Source organism: Vulpes vulpes, chromosome 12 (genome assembly GCF_048418805.1).
Source record: "Vulpes vulpes isolate BD-2025 chromosome 12, VulVul3, whole genome shotgun sequence".
NCBI lineage: Eukaryota > Metazoa > Chordata > Mammalia > Carnivora > Canidae > Vulpes > Vulpes vulpes.
In genome coordinates this window covers 114,418,512-114,440,408 of record NC_132791.1, presented here as the reverse complement: position 1 = coordinate 114,440,408, position 21,897 = coordinate 114,418,512, and the positions used below count along the sequence as shown (strand labels likewise).

At 51.6% G+C, this 21,897-nt stretch overlaps 1 protein-coding gene across 5 annotated transcripts in view; it reads left to right on the top strand.

Moving 5' to 3' along the window:
- Nucleotides 1-21,897, top strand: part of GRIK4 (glutamate ionotropic receptor kainate type subunit 4) — a 422,857-nt gene that overhangs the window by 259,692 nt on the left and 141,268 nt on the right. For all 5 annotated transcript variants that reach the window (XM_072729516.1, XM_072729517.1, XM_072729514.1 and 2 more), the window contains 4 exons: nt 1,992-2,089; nt 6,412-6,577; nt 16,556-16,734; nt 21,052-21,105. In XM_072729516.1, coding sequence (XP_072585617.1) covers nt 1,992-2,089; nt 6,412-6,577; nt 16,556-16,734; nt 21,052-21,105 — 497 coding nt within the window. The remainder of the gene's footprint in view (nt 1-1,991; nt 2,090-6,411; nt 6,578-16,555; nt 16,735-21,051; nt 21,106-21,897) is intronic.

Sequence of the window (21,897 nt, the reverse complement as noted above, 5' to 3'; positions counted from 1 at the left end):
GAGGGGATGCCTGAGGTGGCCGCAGGGAGGTGGGTGGCTTCGAGAGAGCAGAATGAGCACCAGGCAGGACGGGGCCAGCATACTTGAATTCCGATGCTGGCTCTGACCTGTGCAAAGTACATGACTTTGGAGGAGTCACTGAACATCCCCTGGGGGCCGTTTCCTTATTGGTAAAATCAGGAAGGGAGACCCACCCCTGAAGCTGTCATAGTGTGACGGCCGATGGACTTGGGACATCTAGCAGCAGTGAGAGTGAAGCTGGCTGAGATCTCGTGAGCTCACTTACGTGGGCACCGCTTGCACCTGGCAAGTGGTGTCAGGGATGGAGCCGGCTCGTGGCTACTTTGTCACTGGGAATGGTTCTGACACAGTACAGACGAGGTCCTGTCTGGTACCCATGGCCCACGGCCTCTTGGCCAGCTGAGATCCGTGGCAAGGCAGGATCCCTGCTGGAGCCTCAGGCTGGGAGAAGAGCTTGCAGACCTGTGGTTTGTGTGGCAAACTGTAACACTGGGATTGTGACTCTGAGGCTCTCTCCACCACCTGGACCCCATGAGGGTGATCAGGTGGCCGTGTGGGCCAGTGGTCAGGACCCTACCCTAGGAGAAAGAACATCTAGGGTGCAGGAGTGGCTTTGCAGCCAATTCAGTGAGGAACCTCATGCTGCTCCCTTAATCTCGGTTTACTGACCTGGGAAATGGTTCGTCCTGACCCTTGACGTGTGAGTACGAAGAAAATGTGTCCAGAGTCAAGCTTTGAGTTTTGCAGGGAAGATTGCCTCGCAGCATGTCAGGAAACCTCAGTGCATATTCCGAGGGGTAGCTCTTGGGCTCTGATACTACTAGAGTGTGTGTCCTGAGAATTATCTCAAGTTCTCTCTGTCACCTCCTTCCTTCTTCTTCCGTGTTTTAAAATCTGAGATTCTCTCCTCTCTTCTGACCACAGAGCCCATCCAGCCACTTGTTCATTCAGTGAATATGAACTGGCCACCTAGACAACCCGGTGCTGGCCACTGAAGAAGTGAGAGGTGGGGGTTTAGAGAGAAGTAAGGCTCAGCTCCTGCCCTTTCGGGGTTGGAAATCTAGTGGGAGCAAAAAGACATCGAAGCAACAAACGGAAATAGGCACATTTATAAGAGTCTTATAAATGTGGGACACATTTACAGAGGGACACACCAGGGGCCCTGGAGAAGATTAATTCTACATAGAGGAACCAGGGAAGGTGTAAGGAGGAGGCATTTGAGGTGCTCTTTGACAGGAGAGTGAGTGTCCAGAGTAGAGGAAGAAAGGGCCTCTTTTCCACCCGGAAGCCCGACACGCTCCGGGAAGCAGGTGCACCACGCAGGGGTCTAGGTGAACACGAGTGGCGGAGGGTAGCTTTGAGACATGAGACCCCCCTCCTTGCCTCTCACTCTCTTTTTCTGCCTCTCATTTCCTTTTTCTTCTTAGGTCTCTCTCCTCCCTTTGGCTTTAGCTCAGTCTGATTTCTCCTCTCTGCCTGCATCATCCCTGCCACCCTTTGTCCCTCTGCTCGCCTGCCTTTCTTCCTCCCCTTCTTCTTTATACTTGAGAGGCCAACAGCTTGCACAGCAGGTGACTGTTCCATGAGCTGGGTGCCTAGGCTCCCGACACCCACGCTGCAGGCCTGGCAGGATGGAACCTGCAGGTTTCCACCATGAGCCTCTGTCCTTCAGTGACAGCCAAGACAATTTATACACCCTGTTGGCTGCGGCCGTATGTTGTCATAACCTGGGTCATTTCCTCATTTAATACCGTCCATAAACTCCAATAAAACCATCCCGGAGTCCCATAGTCCAGAAGAGGAGAGGCACTGGGTTTGGAAGGGTCGGGGGAGTGGAGGAAGGAGGCGGAGAGGGGGGTGGAAGGTGAGGATCCAGCGAGTGAAGGTTGGACTTGAGCCCAAAACCCAGGCAGGGCACCCGGCCCACATCTCACCTGATGAGGGCCTTGTTTTCTTCCCTGTTGCTGCAGTGTGTCAGATTCTCCCCAAGGGGGTGGTCGCTGTCCTGGGACCCTCCTCCAGCCCGGCCTCCAGCTCCATCATCAGCAACATCTGTGGGGAGAAGGAGGTGAGTGCTCCATCAGGTTGGGGGACCCTGGCAGCCCCTGGATTCTCAAGGTCTGCAGGAGCCCATGTGGGCCTGGTTGGTTGGTGTTGCCAATAACAACAACAACAACAACATGAAAACAGTGAAAAGAAGTGGTTCTTTGTTGGGCACGTACTTTCCTCTGGGTGGTTTGGTGGAGGAGACACAGAGGAGAGGTTTTGCAACAGGATTTTCAAACTGAGCTCCTCTGGGTCTCCAAGTCCCTCGGGGGCCCCATGGCGGGTGGGTGGAGGGGGAAGCTGTGGAGGCTGGTCCCCTCTGGGGACACCCAGAGGACAGAAGTCTGAGCTCCCCAGGAGATGCTTTGCGACTATCTGTTTAGATACCGGGACTCTGGCGGAGAATACCCTTGGGGCGGTGGGGGAGGCACTGCTACATTTTATTGCTAAAATAAAGTTTGAAACCTCCATTTTATAAATTCGCTAGAAAAAAGTTCTCTTGAGTTTTCTTCCCCATTCACCAGTTCCAGTGCTTATTTCTTCCATTAGTGAATTCTTCGAGCGCAGGTGTCACCCCGACCCGGAGCCGCTCTGGTTTCACTGTGGAGTTCATTTCTTCTGGCTCCAGTTCCATGGGGTAAAGACAGGCGGGGATGAGTTTCTGAGTAATAGCCTGCTCCCTGTTCCCTCAGCTCTCTCCCTCCTCCTCCCCTGGAGAAAATAGGCTCAAAAGTTTATTTGGTGGTTAGCTCATTGCTGGAAACCTTCCTCGCTTCTCCTAGAATCTATCTGTCTTCCCTTTCACAAAAATCCCTGGGGAACAGCAGCCAAATAACCCCTTGGCCCCTCTCTGGTCTCAAGGGCCTTCTAGCCCACCAGGTCTTTCGAGAACATATGGAGCTTGGTGGTGGGAGGTACAAGGTCAGGAGCCGGTGGGGAGGGGCAGGGAAGGGTCAGTCTTGCACCTGTTCTGGGGCCTGGAGGCTCAGCCTTCCAGAAATGTTAGCTTTGGGAATATCTGATTCTAGAGATAGGACAAAACCCACCACAGGACAGACGCCCCCTCAGCCCCCTGTAGAGGTAGCAGAACAGCAGATAGGCTGCTGCCTACCCCATGCCCTCTGACGGGGGTGCCTGCCCCCCCACACCACTACTTTTCTTATGATCAGAGGGCTTGGCGAGTCCCCTGAGGCTTGGGGCAGGATATTTATCTTCCCTGGTTCATGAACCACTCTCAGAATTGTCTCCTGCACTTTTAAAGTGTCAGACAGCCCTGCCTCCGTCCCGTGGGTGCTCTTGCTCCCAACTGCTGGGCCACTGCCCTGTAGGCCAAGGCCCCTGAGCCTTTTGCCCCTGGGCCGGGTCTCTGTTGACAGCTCTCCATCCCAGCCCCCGCAGAGGTCCTGAAAGCTGACCCTGGACCCATCCCAGGCCACGAAAAGGAGCTTCTGTTCCTCCTGCATCCCCTCCACCCCCATCTCCCAGGCCTGGGCCCCAGGAAGTTAGAGCTGATGTTTAATTCCAGTCTTTCTTGCCACGCTCCAAGTAGCAGCTCGGATCTGTGGCAGGCTGTTATTCCAACCGGCCCTGGGATCTTTACCAAGGGAGGTTGCCAAGACTTCAGCTCCCCATTTCCTCTTTTCTCCTCTCTCTCCCCCCACCGTCACACTGCCTCACTGTTCCTCACAGCCATCCCCCAGGCCCCACTCCAGTATGGCCTCCTCATGGGGTTCAGTGGCTATTTGATCTCAGCTAACATGTAACCCTTAACCCTGTTTGGCATTGCAGGCCAGAGGCAGGGACCCCAGTTTACAACCGTCTTCCCCACCCTGCCACCCTGGGCGCCATGCCTTTGACCAGCTGGCTGGGTCGTGCTGCCCAGGGAAGAGCCAGCCCAATACTCCTCCTTTGTCTGGTCATATCCCTTCCAGAGCAACCTTTCCTCTCCATTCAGATTATGCATTTCTGTTCATATTTTATGAGGCTGAACTGGCTCACACTGATTCACCTCCACTCCAGGGAAAAGAAATGGAGTTCCCACCAAGGAGTTCATTCCTTTAAATGCTGCTAACATCTCTGTAGCCCTGTGGCCGGCTGCTTTCTGCCTCACCTCTCCTCCCCACGCCCCACACCCCCTCAGTGCCTTGCTGGGATGCGATTGCAAACCAATTATGGATTGATCTTTGTCCTAGAGAGAGAATCAGTGAGATTGGCCTGGGCCATCCCTGCCTGGGCCCATCAGAGAGCAGCTGGATGATGGCAGCCTTCAAGATGGCAGGCGGTGCTGGAGACTTCCCACCAGCTCCACCTCCTAGAGGGGCCCTTCCTCCCCCACTGCCCTGTACAGACAGCTTCAGGAGCTTTCTCAGAAGCCCCTAGACTTGGGGATAAAGAGGGGAGGGGAGGAGAGAAGGCATTGCAGGGACCCTTATGACACGTTAGGTCCTGAGCTAATACGTCCTTCTTACACAGGCTCTCATTTTATCCTCCCAGAGATCCACGAAGCACCCATTGTTATCTTCATCCCTAGGAAGCATAGACAGGTTAAGCAGTTGGCCCCAAATCACACAGCAGAACCTGGATGCAAACCCAAATCTATAACCTATAAAACCCCTTTTCTCCTTCATTTTCCTGCTCTGTCTCTAGGGTCTGTGGATTAAAGGGTGTCTCTAAGGGTTCGTTCTGTTGTGGATGAGTTAGCTGGAGCCATGGAGGCTGGATGGCCACACAGGGAGGGCCTGGGTCAGAGATGCTCCAATGCATCAGCCTGACCACCCTGCCTGGCCTGGGCCTCCATCTTGCCCCCTTTGTACCCTGTTTTTCCTTTCAAGGTACACCTGCTATTCTTTTCAGATGGATTGTATGGGGTACACAATAAAAACTAGGAGGAAAGACCTTTTATGACTCCTTAGATCAACCTCACTCTTCTGAGTCTTCTCTCATAACTCACCAGGCTCTCTCCAGCTCCACATTTTTCAGAGTCTGCTGGAAAATATTGGTTGCCCTCTCTCTGTGGTTCAAGAGCTAATCCCAGTTGAATTCAGAAATTTTCTCCCTAGTTTCTGCTAAATCTTTCCCTTCCCTCCCTCCTCTCTACCCTCCTATCTGCCCCTCTCTAACCTCAGAGGAGCTCTGGTCTCTGGCTGACCTCTCCCAGAATCTTGAAAGGACAAGGTGCAAAATCTTACAGGCATCATCGTAACATCATCCCAGACACTGGGCCAGCCCAGGCAAGGACAATTTCTGCAGTGGTTTCTGAATAACCTACTCCAGGAGCCAACAGACTCACAACCAGGAAGTTCTTCCTGCTGTCTACTCTCAATCTTACTTGCTTTAACATCATTCCAAACCCATGCTCGCTGTAACTTGGGCCCTCCTGTGGCGCACCGGTCCTGAGTGAGGACAAGGCTTGAGGTTTCTGGAGTCCTTCTTCAACAATAGAAGCGCCAAGTAGCCTTTGGCTCTCCTGGCTCCGGGTACCAGGGATGAGGGTAACAAAATAAAATCAAGGTGGATGGCAGCTTATTACGCTTTAATTTTCCTATTACCTACCCAGTGGCCTACGCTGCCAATAGAGCAGCATCACAGCCTGTTACTATCTCTTCCCAGGAGAAGGGAAGGGAAGGCAGGAGGCAGGGGCAGCGCCTCCCAGAAATGTCAGTAATAGATGCAGAGGGAAGCTGACACTGTCCTTATGAAGCCAGAGCAGGTTTTTATTTACCTGGCTCCACTCAGAGGCACTCTGGGTGGCTACTCGGCCTGCGGCGCTCCTGCTGTGTGTGTGTGTGTGTGTGTGTGTGTGTGTGTGTGCGTGCAGGAGCCTATCCCAGGAGGTCACATGGGAAGTTTGTTAGTTTGTTGGGAGCCGGTTTATACACTTGTCGGCTAGGCTGGGCTGACGGGGCTCCTGTCTTAATCCCTGGGGCAATATTTCTCTCTTTCAGCTGCCTTCTGCTCTGATTTATTAACTACAAATAAAATATCATAAGGATTATGCCTCTGAGAGCCTTTTGTCTCACTGCCTAGCAGTGGGCAGTTGCTCTGGGAATAAAGACCTATTGTTTTGCCCCCTCAAGGCCCCAGACCCCAGCTTGTCCAAGGTCCAAAGTACATTAACACAGGTCTCCGGCTCATGGGGTTCTCATTGGGGTGTTCCTATTTTAAGCATTATCCAAGACGTCATCTTGTCTTCCTCCTTGGGCGAGGGTGTCCTGAGTCCTGCAAGCTCCATCTCCCCCCTTGGCAAAGATCTCTTACCTAGAAGGTTCCACAGTCCAAAGCCTGGCCTCCTTTTTACTCATTCTGGATCCCCCCTGCTGCCCATGTTTCTGCTCCTCCTCCCAGGTCCCTCATTTCAAAGTGGCCCCAGAGGAGTTTATCAAGTTCCAGTTCCAGCGATTCACAACCCTGAACCTCCACCCCAGCAACACGGACATCAGCGTGGCTGTAGCTGGGATCCTGAACTTCTTCAACTGTACCACCGCCTGCCTCATCTGTGCCAAAGCAGAATGTAAGCTCCGCACCCCGTGGCTCCGCCCCACAGGCCAGGGCGGGGCTTGTGGATTTGTGGACTTGGCCCCTGGCTGGGATGCACCCTGAAGGGGAGGGCCGGTCAGATGGTGGGGGGGGGGGGTGATGACCAGCAGGTCAGGCATTCCCATCTGTCCTTAGCTATTTGCCTCTGTGTGTATGTGTTTAAGATTTTATTCATTTATTCACAAGAGACACAGAGAGAGAAGCAGAGACATAGGCAGAGGGAGAAGCAGGCTCCCTGCAAGGAGCTCGATGTGGAATTCGATCCCAGGACCCGGGATCACAACCTGAGCCCAAGGCAGACGCTCAACCACTGAGCCCCCCAGGCGCCCCTCTGTGTGTGTGTGTATGTGTGTGTGTATGTGTGTGTGTGTGTGTGAGAGAGAGAGAGAGAGAGAGCGAGCAAGAGAGCAGTCCAGGAACACCCTTTGCCAGGCATGGGCGGAGCAGAGAGAACTGGGTTACAGGGAGACTGGCCAACCTCCAAGGCTTTTTGCATCTGCAAACTCAATTCCCACATTTTTAGCCTCATTGTTAAGGAGCTACAAAAAGAGAGAGAGAGAGGGAAAATGTAAAATTGGATGCATTTTGTACTTGATGGCTGAAGAGCTTCTTCCCCTGGAGAGCGGGTTTTGCTGATGGAACAAGGTCCAAGGGCAATTCCTGATAAAGCATTTTTTTTTTTCGCAAATGCAGGTTTTAGAAATACGGTTTCTCTGACTCTCAGACAATTTGTAACATAAATTCAGTGTTTATGAGATTTAGCTAATTCAAGGCAGCACTATCTAGCAAGTCTGTGCATCTGGATGCTCCCAGTGACAGCTGTGCAGCCACATGTGGTCAGGCAGGTGCTGGCTGCCCCTGGCCCCTGGAGCCCCGCACCCAAACCCCCAGGCACCGCTGTCCCTATGCCCGCAGCTCTGGGTGGGCTGTGCTGGCAGACAGATGTCATCTCCACCAGGGCTCCTGCTTATATGGGTTCTCAGCACTGCTGTGCCTGCCTAAGTCCTTTCTCCCCCCTGGCAGCCCTACAGCATCTGTAAATAAAAGCCCCTCCTCATCAAGGGTCAAAACCACCTTCTTTTTTTTTTAAGATTTTATTTATTTATTTGAGAGAAAGCACAGGCAGGGGAGGGGCAAAGGAAAAGAGAGAAGCAGACTCCCCCCCACCCGCCCCCATGAGCTGGGAGCCCGATGCAGGGCTCCATCCCAGGACCCTGGGATCATGACCTGAGCTGAAGGCAGATGCTTAACCAACTGAACCACCCAGGTACCCCAAAAATGCCTTCTTTACCAGACATTTGCACCCAACTGCCTCCCTGTGATGAGCATTCATTCATTTATTTGCATTAATACAGATTTAAGATTTACTCGGTGCTCCCCAAGAAACAGAGTAACTGAGCCCCAACCACGTGTATTTTTTATACAGTTTATTTAATTATTACAACGAGCCCATGGGTTCCCCAAGTCAAAGTTAAACCCTTAATGCAGCTCCTCAGTCTCATTGGCCACCCGAGGACAGCCAATGCTGACGCTGAGCATTTCCATCATCAGAGAGCGTTCTACTGGACAGCACTGCTTTAGATGATAAGTGTTTTGTGGCCAAAATAAAAAATAAAAAGGAGAAATGTTTGGATAAACACTTCATCTTGGTTCCCCTTCACGGAGATTCACAGCACGCATTTGCACAGATACTCTGAGCTGTCCTGTGGCCAAAACAACTATTTACTTCATCTCTTCCAAATAGGATTGACCATAAGTCCCAAAAGGATGTTGATCGAAAAGCCCACAAAATGCTAGTATCTGATAGAACAGAGTTGGGAAACATGGCATTCCAGCAGGTGGTCCTGCCTTGCTTAGCATTCTCGAACCACTGTATGGTGGAATAAAACCAAGGACTCTCCCCCTGGAAATTTCTACCACAAGCCCACTCGGGCAGGACTGAACTGGTGCGCCCCATGCATACAGCAGGAATGGTAAAGAGACAGAGGACAGGCTGCAAATCTCAGTTGGCAGAGATCCTCCTGCTGCCTTCCTTAGTGCAGGGCCCGATGTCTCACCACCCTGATGGGAAGTTCTTTCTTGTGTCTAGCCACAGTGCCTCTTGCTCATAGGGTGAGCCCTGTTCTGTCCACTTCAGTTCTTCCTGGCAAGGAAGTTGCTCAGCTGTTTGCTGAGCATCTACTGCGCGCTGAGCTCTCTGCCAGATTCTGCTGCTTCCTAGCCCAGGGCCCTTTCCCTTGGAATCATGACATTCTTTGACTTGCCTTGCAGATGGCAAAGCATTTTCACTTACATTTTGCCATTGTATCTCCCTCCTCCCTAGTCATTGTAGAGCCAAGAAAACAGAGTCTTGGAGCTGGTAAGGGGCTTGCTTGTGATCACACAGGTGGTACGTGGCAAACAAAGCCTCTAACTCAGGCCCTTTGACTTGAGATTTCGTCCTCCACGGCCCCTCCTGCCCTCCTGGTCTGTACAAACAACCCCAGAGCCGCAGCTCAGGGCAGCCTCTGCCTGGCACATACGGTGTCCTTTGAAGGGTAGAGATGTCTCTGGAGCAGTGTGTCCCCTTGCCCCCTTGAGCAGGGTGCGGGATGGCTGAGCACAGACACGATCCTGAGGAGGATGAGCCTGCCCAAGGGCCATGGGGGCCAGGCCACACAGCCCAGGCGAGACGCCTCAGCCATGCAGCGCTGCCTCTACTTAACTCACCCACTGAGGCTGCCTAGGGACTCGGGCCCCACCTACCAGGGCCCAGGGAAAGAAGGTGGGCAGAAGAGGAGAAGTTCAAGGGCAAAGAGGATTAAAATCTAATCAAAGAACGAAGAAACCAGGGACTGAAGGGAAATGCAGCTCAGAGCTTGGTTGGAGATCCTCTTCCATCTTCCTTATTAATGCAGGGCCCAGAGACACCGTACATTGAATTAGAAGCAGGCATCTAATTCTATTTTCCAGCCATCAAAATTAGCCATAACAGAGACCATTCCATAGGGAATCAGACACTTTTTTTTTTTTTCCTCTCTCTCTCTCTTTCCAAAAGTAGAGTTTTAATAAGCAGGTTTTTGGACCAAGCAGAATTGTATTGTGTTTTATGTTATTTTTCTTTAATGGGAAAAGAAATCAGGACATCTGCCCGTGCCTAGTTCTAATGAGGCTGGTGGGTGGGGAGTGGATGCGGTGAGGGTCCAGGCAAGCCGTCCTGGTCGTCCTGGTCGTCACCATGGAGCGGAGGGGCCTCGGCCATTTGGGTGCTTCCGAGGAGAGTCAGGCTTCCCCACCTGGTGCACTTGAACTTGCTCTGTGCCCCTTTGGTGAGATCACCCAGCCTTGCCACGAGCTTACCTTCTGAGACTCTCAGGATGCACCCAGAGCCTTTGATTCCTAAGGTCACAAGTATAACACGCTGTCTGTTTTCCTGGTATCTTTGTGCAAACTCAAATCCTATTTTTTTTTTATGTTTGCTCTGGTATTTCTTTCCAAGTATGTCAATGTCCTTTCTATGGCTATGTGTCCTTCTGCCACCTGTTTACTACCTGTGTGACCTTGGGAAGGTAAATTAGGTACTCTCCAGCTTCCGGAGGTCCTGTCTATGGAGTGGGGACGATGATACCTCCCTTACAGGATGGCCAAGGGGATTAAATAGGACAAGATATACAAAGAGTATAACACAGTGACCTCGGAAACACGAGCTGCATGTGAGTTTTTCTTTCCTTCCTTCCTTGGATCCCTTTCAAAAAATGTGAGGTCAGGACCTGGAGCAGAGTGACCGGAGCTTAGCTCTGCTCTTCTGCTATCCCTGTGTTTGCTAAACTCTGTCCAGGTTGTTGGAGAGGAGCAGACCCTGAGCCTGGGGAGGAAGTGTAGCTGGAGAGAAGTGCAGAATGGTGCAGTAAAAAGAGAACTGTTTTGGAGTCAAACCAAGATGCTCCACCACTCGTGAGCTGTGTGATGTCAAGCAGATCACTGTACCTCTCTGAGCCTTAGTACCTGCCTGAGTAAAGTGGGAATAATAGTGCTTTTCAGGGCACTTGGGTGGAAGGTATCTGGGCCCAGGACATAATAAACATTTACTCACTTTATCCTGTGAGCCTGGTTGTGGCAGCAGAGGATGGAGGATGGGAGATTAGGGGTGACACTCAGGGTCCCTTGTGAAGATAGTGGGACACTAGTGGACCTTCCCCACACCAGCCCCAGGAGGCACTCGCTGTGGGAGGCCTCATGCTCCTAGTGATACAAAATTAACCATTTATTAAGCCCTTGCTATGTGCCTGAGACTTTCTGCTACGGCTTTTGAAATTGTCCCATTTAAGCCTCACGATAACCGTCTAAGATGGACCCCATAAACATTGCTATTATATGCATGAGGAAAAGAGAGATTAAGTCTATTTTCAACACACACACGGTTCTTATTACCTCCTCTCCCTGCTTCTCTGAACACTGTGGAAAAGACAGAAGGGAGGGACCATTTTTTCCTATTTCATGGCTGGGTTGACGCCTTGCCACGCCAACTCAAGTAGGAATCAGAGGCAGGAGGTCGGAATCAGGAAACCTGGTTTGGGTCTTGGCCCGTCCTGGGTTTTCTAGCTCTGTGACCTGTCACTGCCCCCTCGCACCCAGGAGCACCTGCCCTCCCAGAGCCCTGTGGGGTTAAATCAAGTGTGTGTGAAGGAGCCGAGGAGTCACTGAAGCCTGCTCAGGGCAGTCACTAGCTGAGCCCACGCTGGACACACGCCCCGAAGTTAGGCAGCAGGAGTGCAGAGACCAGGTTCTCACGACGCCCACCTTTGCTGCCAGAGAAGAGGGCAAGCTGCAGGGCCACGCAAGGCACAGCACGGTCCTCCTGTGCGCAGAAAGCCTCACCTCCTTCTCCATCCCCTCTCTGTCTCCTCCTCTGTCTCCTGTGTCTTGGTCTCCCCTGCCTGTTTCCGGGGCCAAGCCCAGCTGTGGAATGAGACAGAACCAAAAAGCAGGTGCCGTGCATCATTCAAACACTTGAACTTGCTCTGTGCCCCTTCCCCATTGGCGACCTCCTGGACTCTCGTTCCCGTCTCCCCATCAGAATGTGCTCCATGGAGAAGGTCTGAAAACCACACACCCTGAGGCATGTGGCCTGGCAAAGGGAAGGGGAACGAAGCCTTATCAAGTGTAGGGCAATGTGGGCACAGTGGGAACCGTGTTATCTCCCTAAATCCTCCCCACAGTCCCCTGAGGTCAGTGTTACATCCCTGCCTCCTGCAAGATTTAAAACTGCTGTCCCTCCTGGGAGGACTAGCATCTTCCAGAGCCAGCGCCTGCAGCCAAGGGAATCAGCCAGTGGAGAGGGACGGATGCCAGTTGAAATGGGTGTTTATTCTTATTTTTTGATACAAGTGCCCTCTGTGTCCCCTGCAGACCCATCACTTAGGTATTTGTGTCCTTGTCCTATGGCCTTGACCAAACCCGGCTGTGCCTTTCACAGCTTCTCCATCCTCCTCCCACCCTGTCTGGCCTCCTGCCTCCCTCCTGCTTCCCAGAACAGCCGGCCTGCTGAGGCTCTCATCGATCTACCCCGTAGCATCCTGAGCGAAACTAATAGGTTCCCCAGGTCCCTCTCAGCCTTGGACTTGGCAGGCAGACCTGCTGCTGGGCCACAGACCCCCGTAGGAGAGAAGGGCTGGGATGGAGGTGGAGGGGAAGCCAGGAAGAGAGCAGCTTTTAACCCCTCTGGGGGCAGCTGCCTTCCATAAATCCCTTAGTTCCATTAAACAGGTAGAGTTGAGGAGAATGACATTTGGAAAATTCTACACTGCACACAAAAACTCCTAATGTTCTTAATGTCACTAAACCGCACGTTCCCTTCCAGATTCCTTCCGCTGCCTAACAGAATAAAGGATCCCTTTCTGATTCATAGAACTAGAGAATCCCTGGGCTGGAAAAACATCAATGTTCTTCGAGTCCGACTTACCATCCACTGGCTTAATTCACTCGCTGACATTTGGCAAGAGGGGCTTCAATCTTTCCTTAACTACCTCCAGCGACAGGGAACTCACTACCACTGCGTCTTTAGACTCCTTGAACAGAGCTAAGTGTCTTTTGACCTCCATCCACTCTTTGTTCTGGAGTGTAGCCCTTGAGGCTGCCAAGAGCAAATCTGGTTCATGATGGTCCTTCCTACTCTTCCTCAAGCCAGGCACCCCCTTCCTTCAGCTGCTCCTCAAGTGACATGGGGTCCGTTCCCCACCTGGCACTGCGACTCCCCTGCTCTGCTAGGATGTGGGCTCTCACTCTTCCCCCTCTGTGGCCTCAGCCTCTAATTCAGCCCCCTGGTAAGCGCGGTGCACCCTGCCGCACACTGGGCATGTGCAGGAGAGTTCCAAGTGGGAATTCCTACCCAACACCGTGAAATACTTAGTGTTTGTATATATCCTCTACTATATATATGCATGCGTATATGCTAGCAAGTATTTTACATTGGTTTAAAACCAAGGACTATATTTTGTGGATTGGATAATAAATCCGGTAAGAGAAGGAGATGGGTGAAGGACAGTTAGGATGTGAGTGGGTGAGGAGGGGGTGAATGGAAATCAGATTGGTGAAGCATCTTCTAGGGAACAGGCACTGTCCTGCTTACTTGACATCCTCTAACTAACCCTGCAAGGTAGCAGTTGTCCTTACTTGACAGGTAAGGACACTGAGGGGCAGAAGGGTGAAGGGAGTCGCCTGCACCAGCCAATCCTAGCAGCACTGGAGCTAGACTCACCTGCCACCCTGTGCTCTGTTTGCTGCTCCAGGTGTGGTCCAGGCTGGGGAAGGAGTGGGTGATAGGAGATCCTGGGTGGGATGCAGAGAAAGGAGTGGGTGATGGGAGATCCTGGGTGGGATGCAGAGAAAGGAGTAGGTGATGGGAGATCCTGGGTGGGATGCAGAGAAAGGAGTAGGTGATGGGAGATCCTGGGTGGGATGCAGAGAAAGTGATAGGAGATCCTGGGTGGGATGCAGACCTCACCCCTACCCCCAAAGACCTGCTGCCCTCACTGTCCCCATCCTACCTCTCAGCACACACATGATAGTGTGCTGGATGGGATGGGGATGCTACTTCCTTGGTTAAAGGGCAGCAGAGCACCCCATGGGGCTCTCAGGTGGGGGCACGCTGGGCATTGATTGGAGCAGGCTCCCCAGTTTATCTGCCATCCGGGGGGCTCTTCCTGACAGTTTTAAAGGGATGAACAGTCCCTAGGCTGCCTTGGCCAGGCATCTCCATGCTGTGCCTAATCCTGTTGTCCTCCAAGCTTCTCTGTCGCTTCCCACTGAACTTCACTACCCCTCGGAAGGATCCCAGGGGATTTGGCCTCCTTCCCAGCCAGGCTCTAGAGACTTTCCCTGCTACATTCCAGGACCCGTGGCGTTGTCCTCTGCCATCCCTCCAGCCACGGTGCTCCCTCCCACGTAGCATGCCCGGGCGGATCTTTTCTTGAGCCAAAGAGATGGCCAGCACTCCAGGAACACCAGCTCTGTGGCCTCCCGTGACCATCTTAAGTGTCTTTGGGGTCATGTACTCAGACTTTTGTGCAAGTCGGATTTTGCTTTTCACGTCATCTCTGAGGAAGACATCATGAATATTCTCTCCATTTGACATATAGATATAAATGAGGCTGGCCCCATGGAAAACCAGATGAATCAGACTCTCAAACAAAGTATGGGTATAATTTGAACTTTGTCATAGACTCAGTTGCAAGACCCTGCTCTGAGCTCCCAGCTGGCAGGGTCTGAATCTGATCCACCTTCTCTGCTGACGTTTTGGTGACCCATGCCTGGCACTGAGGGCACACACGGTGTGGGTTGGACAGCCTTGTGCTTTTGTCCCTTTTTTTCTGCCTCAGTGAGCCACCCCTACCCCTGAGCTGTTGCGGGGATGAGTAAATGCAGGAGAAGGAGCACTGAAACCAGACTTTCCCGTTCCCAGCATGCTTCCACACCATGTCCCTGTGTGCTCTCACCTGTTATACCCATTTTGCAGATGAAGAACAGAGCCTCAGAGAGGTCAGATGACTTCTCAAGGTGATACAGCTGGTGAGGGTGGATGGTGAGCTTGAATTCCAATCTTCTGCAAGTCAGGGTTGGCAGGAAATGCCCCAGCAGTATCAGGACCTCTCCCGATGTGTGGTGAGGGGCTACAGGGGGCGCAGACAGCAGGGAGGTAGAGGGCGAGATTTACAAGTCCCCTTCGAGGCCCTGTGGGGGAAGGAAGAGAGGCCAGCCGGTTCTGAAGTCTCTGGAGTGACAGCCCCTTGCAGGGCTTTCCCTTGCCCGCTGTAGCCCCCAGCCCCCCAGACTGCCCTCTGGGGACCCATGACCAACTGGAGCATGTGTGTTGGCACCAGCTTCCCAGGTCTGTTTGCATCATGCCAGGCCCTGGGCCCCACCCTGCTACCTTCTCATTAGAAAACACACCCAGCATGGGCTTTCCTCCCAAGTCCAGAGATGCGTGCCCCAGGCTGTACACCTGCTACCCCTGCTGGTTGTGTCCTGAGAGGCATCTGGTCTCTGGAGATGGGAAAGGGGGAACCCTGGCCCCTGCCACACCCCTGTGTGACTAGGCAAGTCTTGGCATCTCTGCGAATCAAGGGAGGTGGCCGCCGTGCCCTTCAGAACCCTCTCTCTCACCTTTTGATCCTGAGGGTCAGGAGGGTGAGGAAGCTGTGCAGGGAGGAACTTTCAGGACATCCCTGCAGTCGCTGTCCTGTGGTTGGAGCAGAAACCAGAGCATGGGGGCCTCTGGTGAGAAAACCAACCCCTGCCTTTCCATCCAACGTGTGGAGCTATGTCTGGGAGCTACTCATCGTCTTGCCTCGTGTTCCCCTCTGTGTGTAGGATTAAGATGCCTTGTAGGATTGTTGTGAGGACTTAGACAAGCCATGTGGAATATTTAGCTCATTATCTGGAACACAATAAGGATTCAATAAATGTAACTCTTGTCGTTGTTTTTAGGAGCAAATGCCTGTACTTCTCTTTCCACTAGAGCTGAGACCACCATCTTCCCAGGAGAGCCCCCCCACACACACACACCCCTGACCCCCCACCCACCCACACCTTCTTGCTCGCCTGCCTTCGCGAAGCTGAATTGAGATGCTTGTGTCTCAGCGATGTCATTCTGGAAACCCTCCTCCTACCCCCCCGCTCCTAGACAGCAGATAGCTGGCGGGAGGAGGGGAGAGGCCTTGGCTCAAAATCCCACATTTTCATTTTGTTCTAGGCCCATATTGTTGCCCGTTGGAGTGGAGTTCAAAGCCTGTCCTCTTATAATCATAATGATACCTTGACTTAATGCAGCCACGGTGCTCTGAGGAGTTCAAAGGGTTTTTGTTAGACCTGTTTCCTGGGCCTTGTGATCTTGAGACAACTGCACCCCCCAGCATCTACAGTGAAAACAAAGGCCGGGCTCTGGTACCCCTAGATGGGACATTTCTGGGCCTTTACAATGGACAAGGCCTGGGCCTGAGCCCTTCACATCTTACTTTATTTAATCCTCAACATGGTCCTGTGAGCTGGTTGCTGTTATTCTCATTTCTTACAGGAGAGAACTGCAACCAAGACCCCCGAACACCTGAGAAGGTCACTTGGTGCATAAGTGGCCAAATTAGGGGGGAAAACTAGGCCTGCTGGTCTCTAAACCTGGGTCTTGGCCGCTGGGTGGTGCTGCTCCTGAGGGTGGGGTGGGAGTGGGGGTCCTCAATGGACCTCAATCTCTCTTTAAAACAACATTCCCTAGGGAGCTGGGGGAAGCCATGGGGGCTGAGGTATATTCTTTGTCCTTGAGACGGGAATACCCACGTCCCCAGAGGTTGAGAACATTGCTCAGTTAAGGGGGCTGCTGCTTCACACCAGCAGTGGTCCACACCCACGGCCCTGCCTCTGGCCCTGTGTCTCCCAGGACAGCACGTGGACCCTCAGGGGCTTCATCCTCTCTCTCCTCCAGGCCTTTTAAACCTGGAGAAGCTGCTCCGGCAATTCCTTATCTCCAAGGACACGCTCTCAGTCCGGATGCTGGATGACACCCGGGATCCCACTCCACTCCTCAAGGAGATCCGGGACGACAAGACAGCCACCATCATCATCCATGCCAACGCCTCCATGTCCCACACCATCCTCCTGAAGGTGGGAGCCGGGCTGGGGCGGGCGCGGTGGGCACAGAGCATCCTCCTCCTCCTCCTCCCTCCCCCTGAGCTGGTAGGCTGCTCCCTCCTTGCCTTGGGTGTCGCCAAAAAGAAAGGCAAGAAGAGGGTGATGCTGTAAGAGTGTTAACTCCTGGTTGCAGCTGACCCTCCCCGCCTGTGTGTCTGTGGGTTCCCGGGAGGGGCTGAGGCACTTGGTGGCCTTGGGGCAGAGGCTGTGTGCCAAGTGGTATACAAGTATTTCCATATTTTGACAATACGTGCCGCTGAGCATCTGCCCTATGTGTGAGCCCCGAACGGTTTACAAAATGCTACCATGTGACTTCCCAGCCTGATCCCCTCAGTGACCCAATGGGGCAGGTACCCCCATCTTCCCTAGACAGGTGAAGAAACCGAGACTCTAGGAGATGAATGGCTTTGCCCAAGGTTGCACCGTTGGGGAGCACAGCTGAGCAGATACCTGTTGTGCCTGACAGCCAATCAGCACTTTCTTCTACCCCCAGAATGCAAGGGGCAGGGTGGCAGTGTCTGAATCAGAGCAGACAGTGATGGAAACTGGAACTGTGAGGGAGAGTTCTCTCCCATCTGACAACAAGAGAGACCAGGACAAAAGTCAAGTCCAAGGGAGGGGGTGGGGGGAGGCAGGGTTGTGGGGGCTCCACGTTCTGGAGAAACAGCTGGAAACAGCTGGGTAGCCTTGGAGTCCCCGGGCACCAGTTCCTGGGCTGGTGGCTGGGCTAGGCATCAACCCCAGAAAGGTGGGCCCCGCTTGCAGGCTGCTCCAAGGCTCCCAGCAGCTCCCCCGGCCCCTCCAGGCACAGGGGCCTCCTCTAATGCCACTCTAATTGCACATTTAAACGCAACCTGCCATCTTCCACTGGGGGAGTGAGGCTCCTCGTTAACCTCTGCCAAGCTGTGAGGAGCCCAGCAGACACTCGATGATTGCCTCTTCCTCCTCCTCCCCCTCCCCATCCAAACCTCCCCCTCCCCAGCTAGTTTTTGTATCGGAGTTAATAAGAGATTTGAATGAGTTCTCTGGGTACTGAGGGCTGTCCCTTCAGTCCGTTGCTATAGTGACTCTCCACAGCTCCAAACCCACGTCTGTCTGGGTGCATACACTCAACACACACACACACACACACACACACACACACATACACGCACACTCAAATGGAAATTTTCTCTCTTTTTCTTTTCTCGTGTCGGGGCCTATGATCGGTGAAGTCATCAAAGATGGAAAAGATCCTCTAAGTTTCAGGGCCTCAGAGAGACAGGCTGAGGAGACCTCCGGGAAGATGAAGGGCACAGAATAAGATAATTGTCCCCCCAGGGCCCCTTACAGAGGGTAGACAGGATGCACAGTGCCCTCTGCAGTGGCCAGAGCCTGCCTGAGCAACCGCCCCCCCCCCCACCCGGCCGATGGAAGCCTTTTGGGGGCAGCCCTTATAATAATAATATAAGACCCTCAGGAATATTTCATGACTCCCAGCATATGCGGTTGGGCTCTTTTTAAAAAAATGTCTATTGTTAAAATTTTGGAAAGTACAGAAAAGTACATAGAAGAAAATAAAAAATCATTATAGCCTTTTCTTTTTATCTTACAAACCTTTAGTTTGGGACATGAGGAAAAATCTTACAGGTGCACATGGAAAAGAAAGACATTCCATCACCCGGAGACAGCCACTGTGAAATTTTGATGTCTATCCTTTCTGCCTTTATAGACACATTTGTTTCTTTTCAAAATAATCATCAGCCTGCACATACTCTTCTGTAACATACTTTTTTTCCCACTTGATTATATGCCCCACATTTTGCTTATGTCATTACGTATTTGTCTACAAATACTTTAATGGCTACATCATTTCTTATCATATGGATGTACCATAATTTATTTAACCATCCCTTTATTGTTGGAGATACAGGTTGTTTTCAATCTTTTGCTATAATAAACAATGCGAGATGCACATCTTTTGTACATAAATCTTTATGCACATTCATGAATATTTTCTTAGCATAAATTTCCAGAAGTGAAATTACTCAGTTAAAGATATGCATGCTTTTAAGGATTTTGATATGATTTGCCAGATTGCCTTTTTAAAAGGCCATAACAATTTATACTCCCACCAGCAGCATATAGGTGTCTTATAGTACCCTTGCCAATACTGGGTATTTTCATTAAAAACACTTTTTTTAAAAAATGGCTGTGCTTTTGAAGAAAACGCTCCCTGCAATGATGATTATTAGCAAGTGGTTCTGCTTGGTGGCCAGTAGTAGGCTTTCCTGAAACCACCCATTGGCCTCAGCCCTTGTGACCTTGGCACCAAGCCCATGACTACCCAGTGGAACTTCAGAAACTGGCTCCCTTTGTTCCCATTTGACTCCCTAGTGTCCCCAGCAGGCAGGCTGTGCATGGGGCTTGGACTCAGGCTGAAGGCTCATCCTCGCTGGGGGTTATAGCACAGCCTTGGGGGCACCCCAGAGAGGATGGACTCCATGTGGGAAGCAGTGTGAGCAGAGAGCACACCCGGAGCTTCCAGGAGCCTTGCTGTGCCCCGTGAGCCTGACCCTGGAGCTTGGCGGCACTCTGCTGTCTCTTGATTTCAGAAGGATTTGCAGAGTAATCCCCTACTTTATTGAGCAGCTGTTCCAGCAACAAACTTCTTGTTTACCCAGAATTCAGGTCTTAAAAACCAAGGATCTCTTGTCTTTTATCTTTGGGCAGCAGATCTCACAGATGGGTTTTAACCATCTGACGGTGCCTTCTCCCCATCCCCCGGCCGCAGCTCATCCCTGTAACCAGGTCACCGGGGCTCCCTCCTGTCTAGGCAGTGGTGACAGGCGATGGCATTTTTAGATGGACAGTGTTGAGTGTGCAGAGATGAGAGGAGGTCAGCAGCAGGCTGTACTGGCCCCTTGGAAGTGAAGGAGGAAATGTAGTTTTGCTTGAAGGAAAAAGAGAAGCCTCGGGCCCCATGTGACCCCCACATCATCTTGCCCCAGGCCTGGAGCCCTTCTGTACTTCATTTTCCATTGGAATGCTGACGATAGAAGTACCCCAGGCTACTCTCACAGGAGCCCTGTAAGGGTTCCTGCAAGAACGCTCACAAAGTTATTAGAGTTCCTTGAGACATAAATGCTTTGTAAGAGGGAAATGTAATCACCCCTGGTCTTGTTTTCCCCTCATGCACCCCAACAGGCAGGACGAAAGCGGTTTCCCAGTGGCCCTGGGGCTGCAGGATACATGATGAAAATCTGCCTGTCAGAAGGCATGAGGGCCCTGGGGAGAGCTGGGCTCATTATTTACCTGATCTCCTTGTCGGCCTCTGTAGCACCTGTCACACTCAAAGTCGGGCACACTGACAGGGGAGGTTGGTGAGGGGTGTCTGTGATGGCTACAAAGATCAGACAAAAAGGAGGCTGTTCTGAAGTCGAGCCTCCCAACTGTGGGACGAGGACACGCGGCTGTGCTGTGATCAAGGGTGAAGCATGTCACAAGCAACTTGTTCCTTACCACTAATGAAAGACCAAAGTTTGCAAATGATTCACTTGTTTCCTACATCACTGCAGACTCAAAGACTCTTAGGAGTCTCACGCACTCGCCTTTGACAGGAGTTGGATTAATTTGGGAATTACCTACAACTGCAGACTCTCCTGTCTCTGCCTCGGCCCCTAAGAGGGTTGTCGGTACTTGCATCGATATCACAGTCCTCTGGTAGAGGATAGTTTGGTTGAAAGGACTGAAATTAGGCTGCTTGGCTTTAATTTCATCTTTTCCCACTTTCGAGACATGTGATCTTGTGCAAGTTACAGAGCCTGTTGGTGTTTCAAGATTCATCAGCTGTTAGATGTGGGGTGGAAGAGGAATGATGGTGCCTCCATCACCAACTTAACCCAAGTGAAAGACTTTCTAGTGCCTGGTCCATACTAAATAATGGGTACATGGTAGCCACTATTATTGCTAATAGTTTGGGAGATAATTATTTTAGTCTTTTTTATTATTTGCTTCATTTCCCTTAAAGTCATTTTGGCTTCCATGATATCTGGTTATATCCAAGGGAATGTGTCGTACATGAGAACATCAGCGTCTATGAATGTCACTGCAGGGCTGGAGAGCAGGGTGGTGGTGGAGACACCCTACTCTCTGAGGCCAGTGTTTCTCTTCTCCATCCTTCAAGTCAAGGGCAGCATGAGGACCAAAGGGTAGTGGGTCAGACACATGGCGGACCCTTGGAGCCCTCATGCTCTTTCACTTCCTGTGGCTTTCTGTTTTCTGTCTAATCTCCTTCTCTTCCGTTTGCAGGCAGCTGAACTAGGGATGGTGTCGGCCTATTACACATACATCTTCACTAATCTGGTAAGACATTTTCACAGCTCACCTCCTTAGCATAGAGTATTAATAACTAGGGTCAGTGGAGTGTGACCAAGTGAAGCTCTGGAGATGGGGGATGGGGAAAAACAAAGCAAAGGAACAGAAACCAACCAGAGAGGTGGGGCATTCTAGAAACATGAAAGTCCAGGAGTGACTGGGATTCTCATCTCAACAACTCTTAGCCTTGGGAGGATGGGAATCTGGGAGTCGAATGCCTCTATCAAATGCCGCCACCTCCTAACGGTGGTTCTGATGGATGTATCTCCTCTATAGGTCCAGTTACTGGCCTGCAGTCCAGTCACTGCATTGCCAGACCCTTATGGTAACTCAGAAGTAGGACAGCTAGGGCACAAAGTACATGCGTCATACGGTATTAGAACTGGATGCATTTACAGAGGCTGTCTTGGCCAAATCCCCTTATTTTGCTGATAAGAAAATAGATCTGTAGAAATTTGATTGAGTCAGGTTGAAACACTGGCTTTGCCACATGCAACCAACCATGTACCCTTCAGCAAGCACTGAGCCTTGGTTTCCTTATCTGTAAAATGGGGATGAGAGCACATATGTCATAGAGTTGCTGTCATTTTGAAGTGGCATAGTTTAATCTACATGGAAGCATTTTGAAGCTGTAAAATATTAAGAGATGTGAATGGTTCTTGTGAAGGATACACACTCAGAGACTAGAAAGAACCTCAGACTGGTTTTTCGAAAAAAAAAATTTATAACTTTTCACTTGAAATGATTATAGGTTCATAGGAGGAGTTGCAGAGAGAGTAC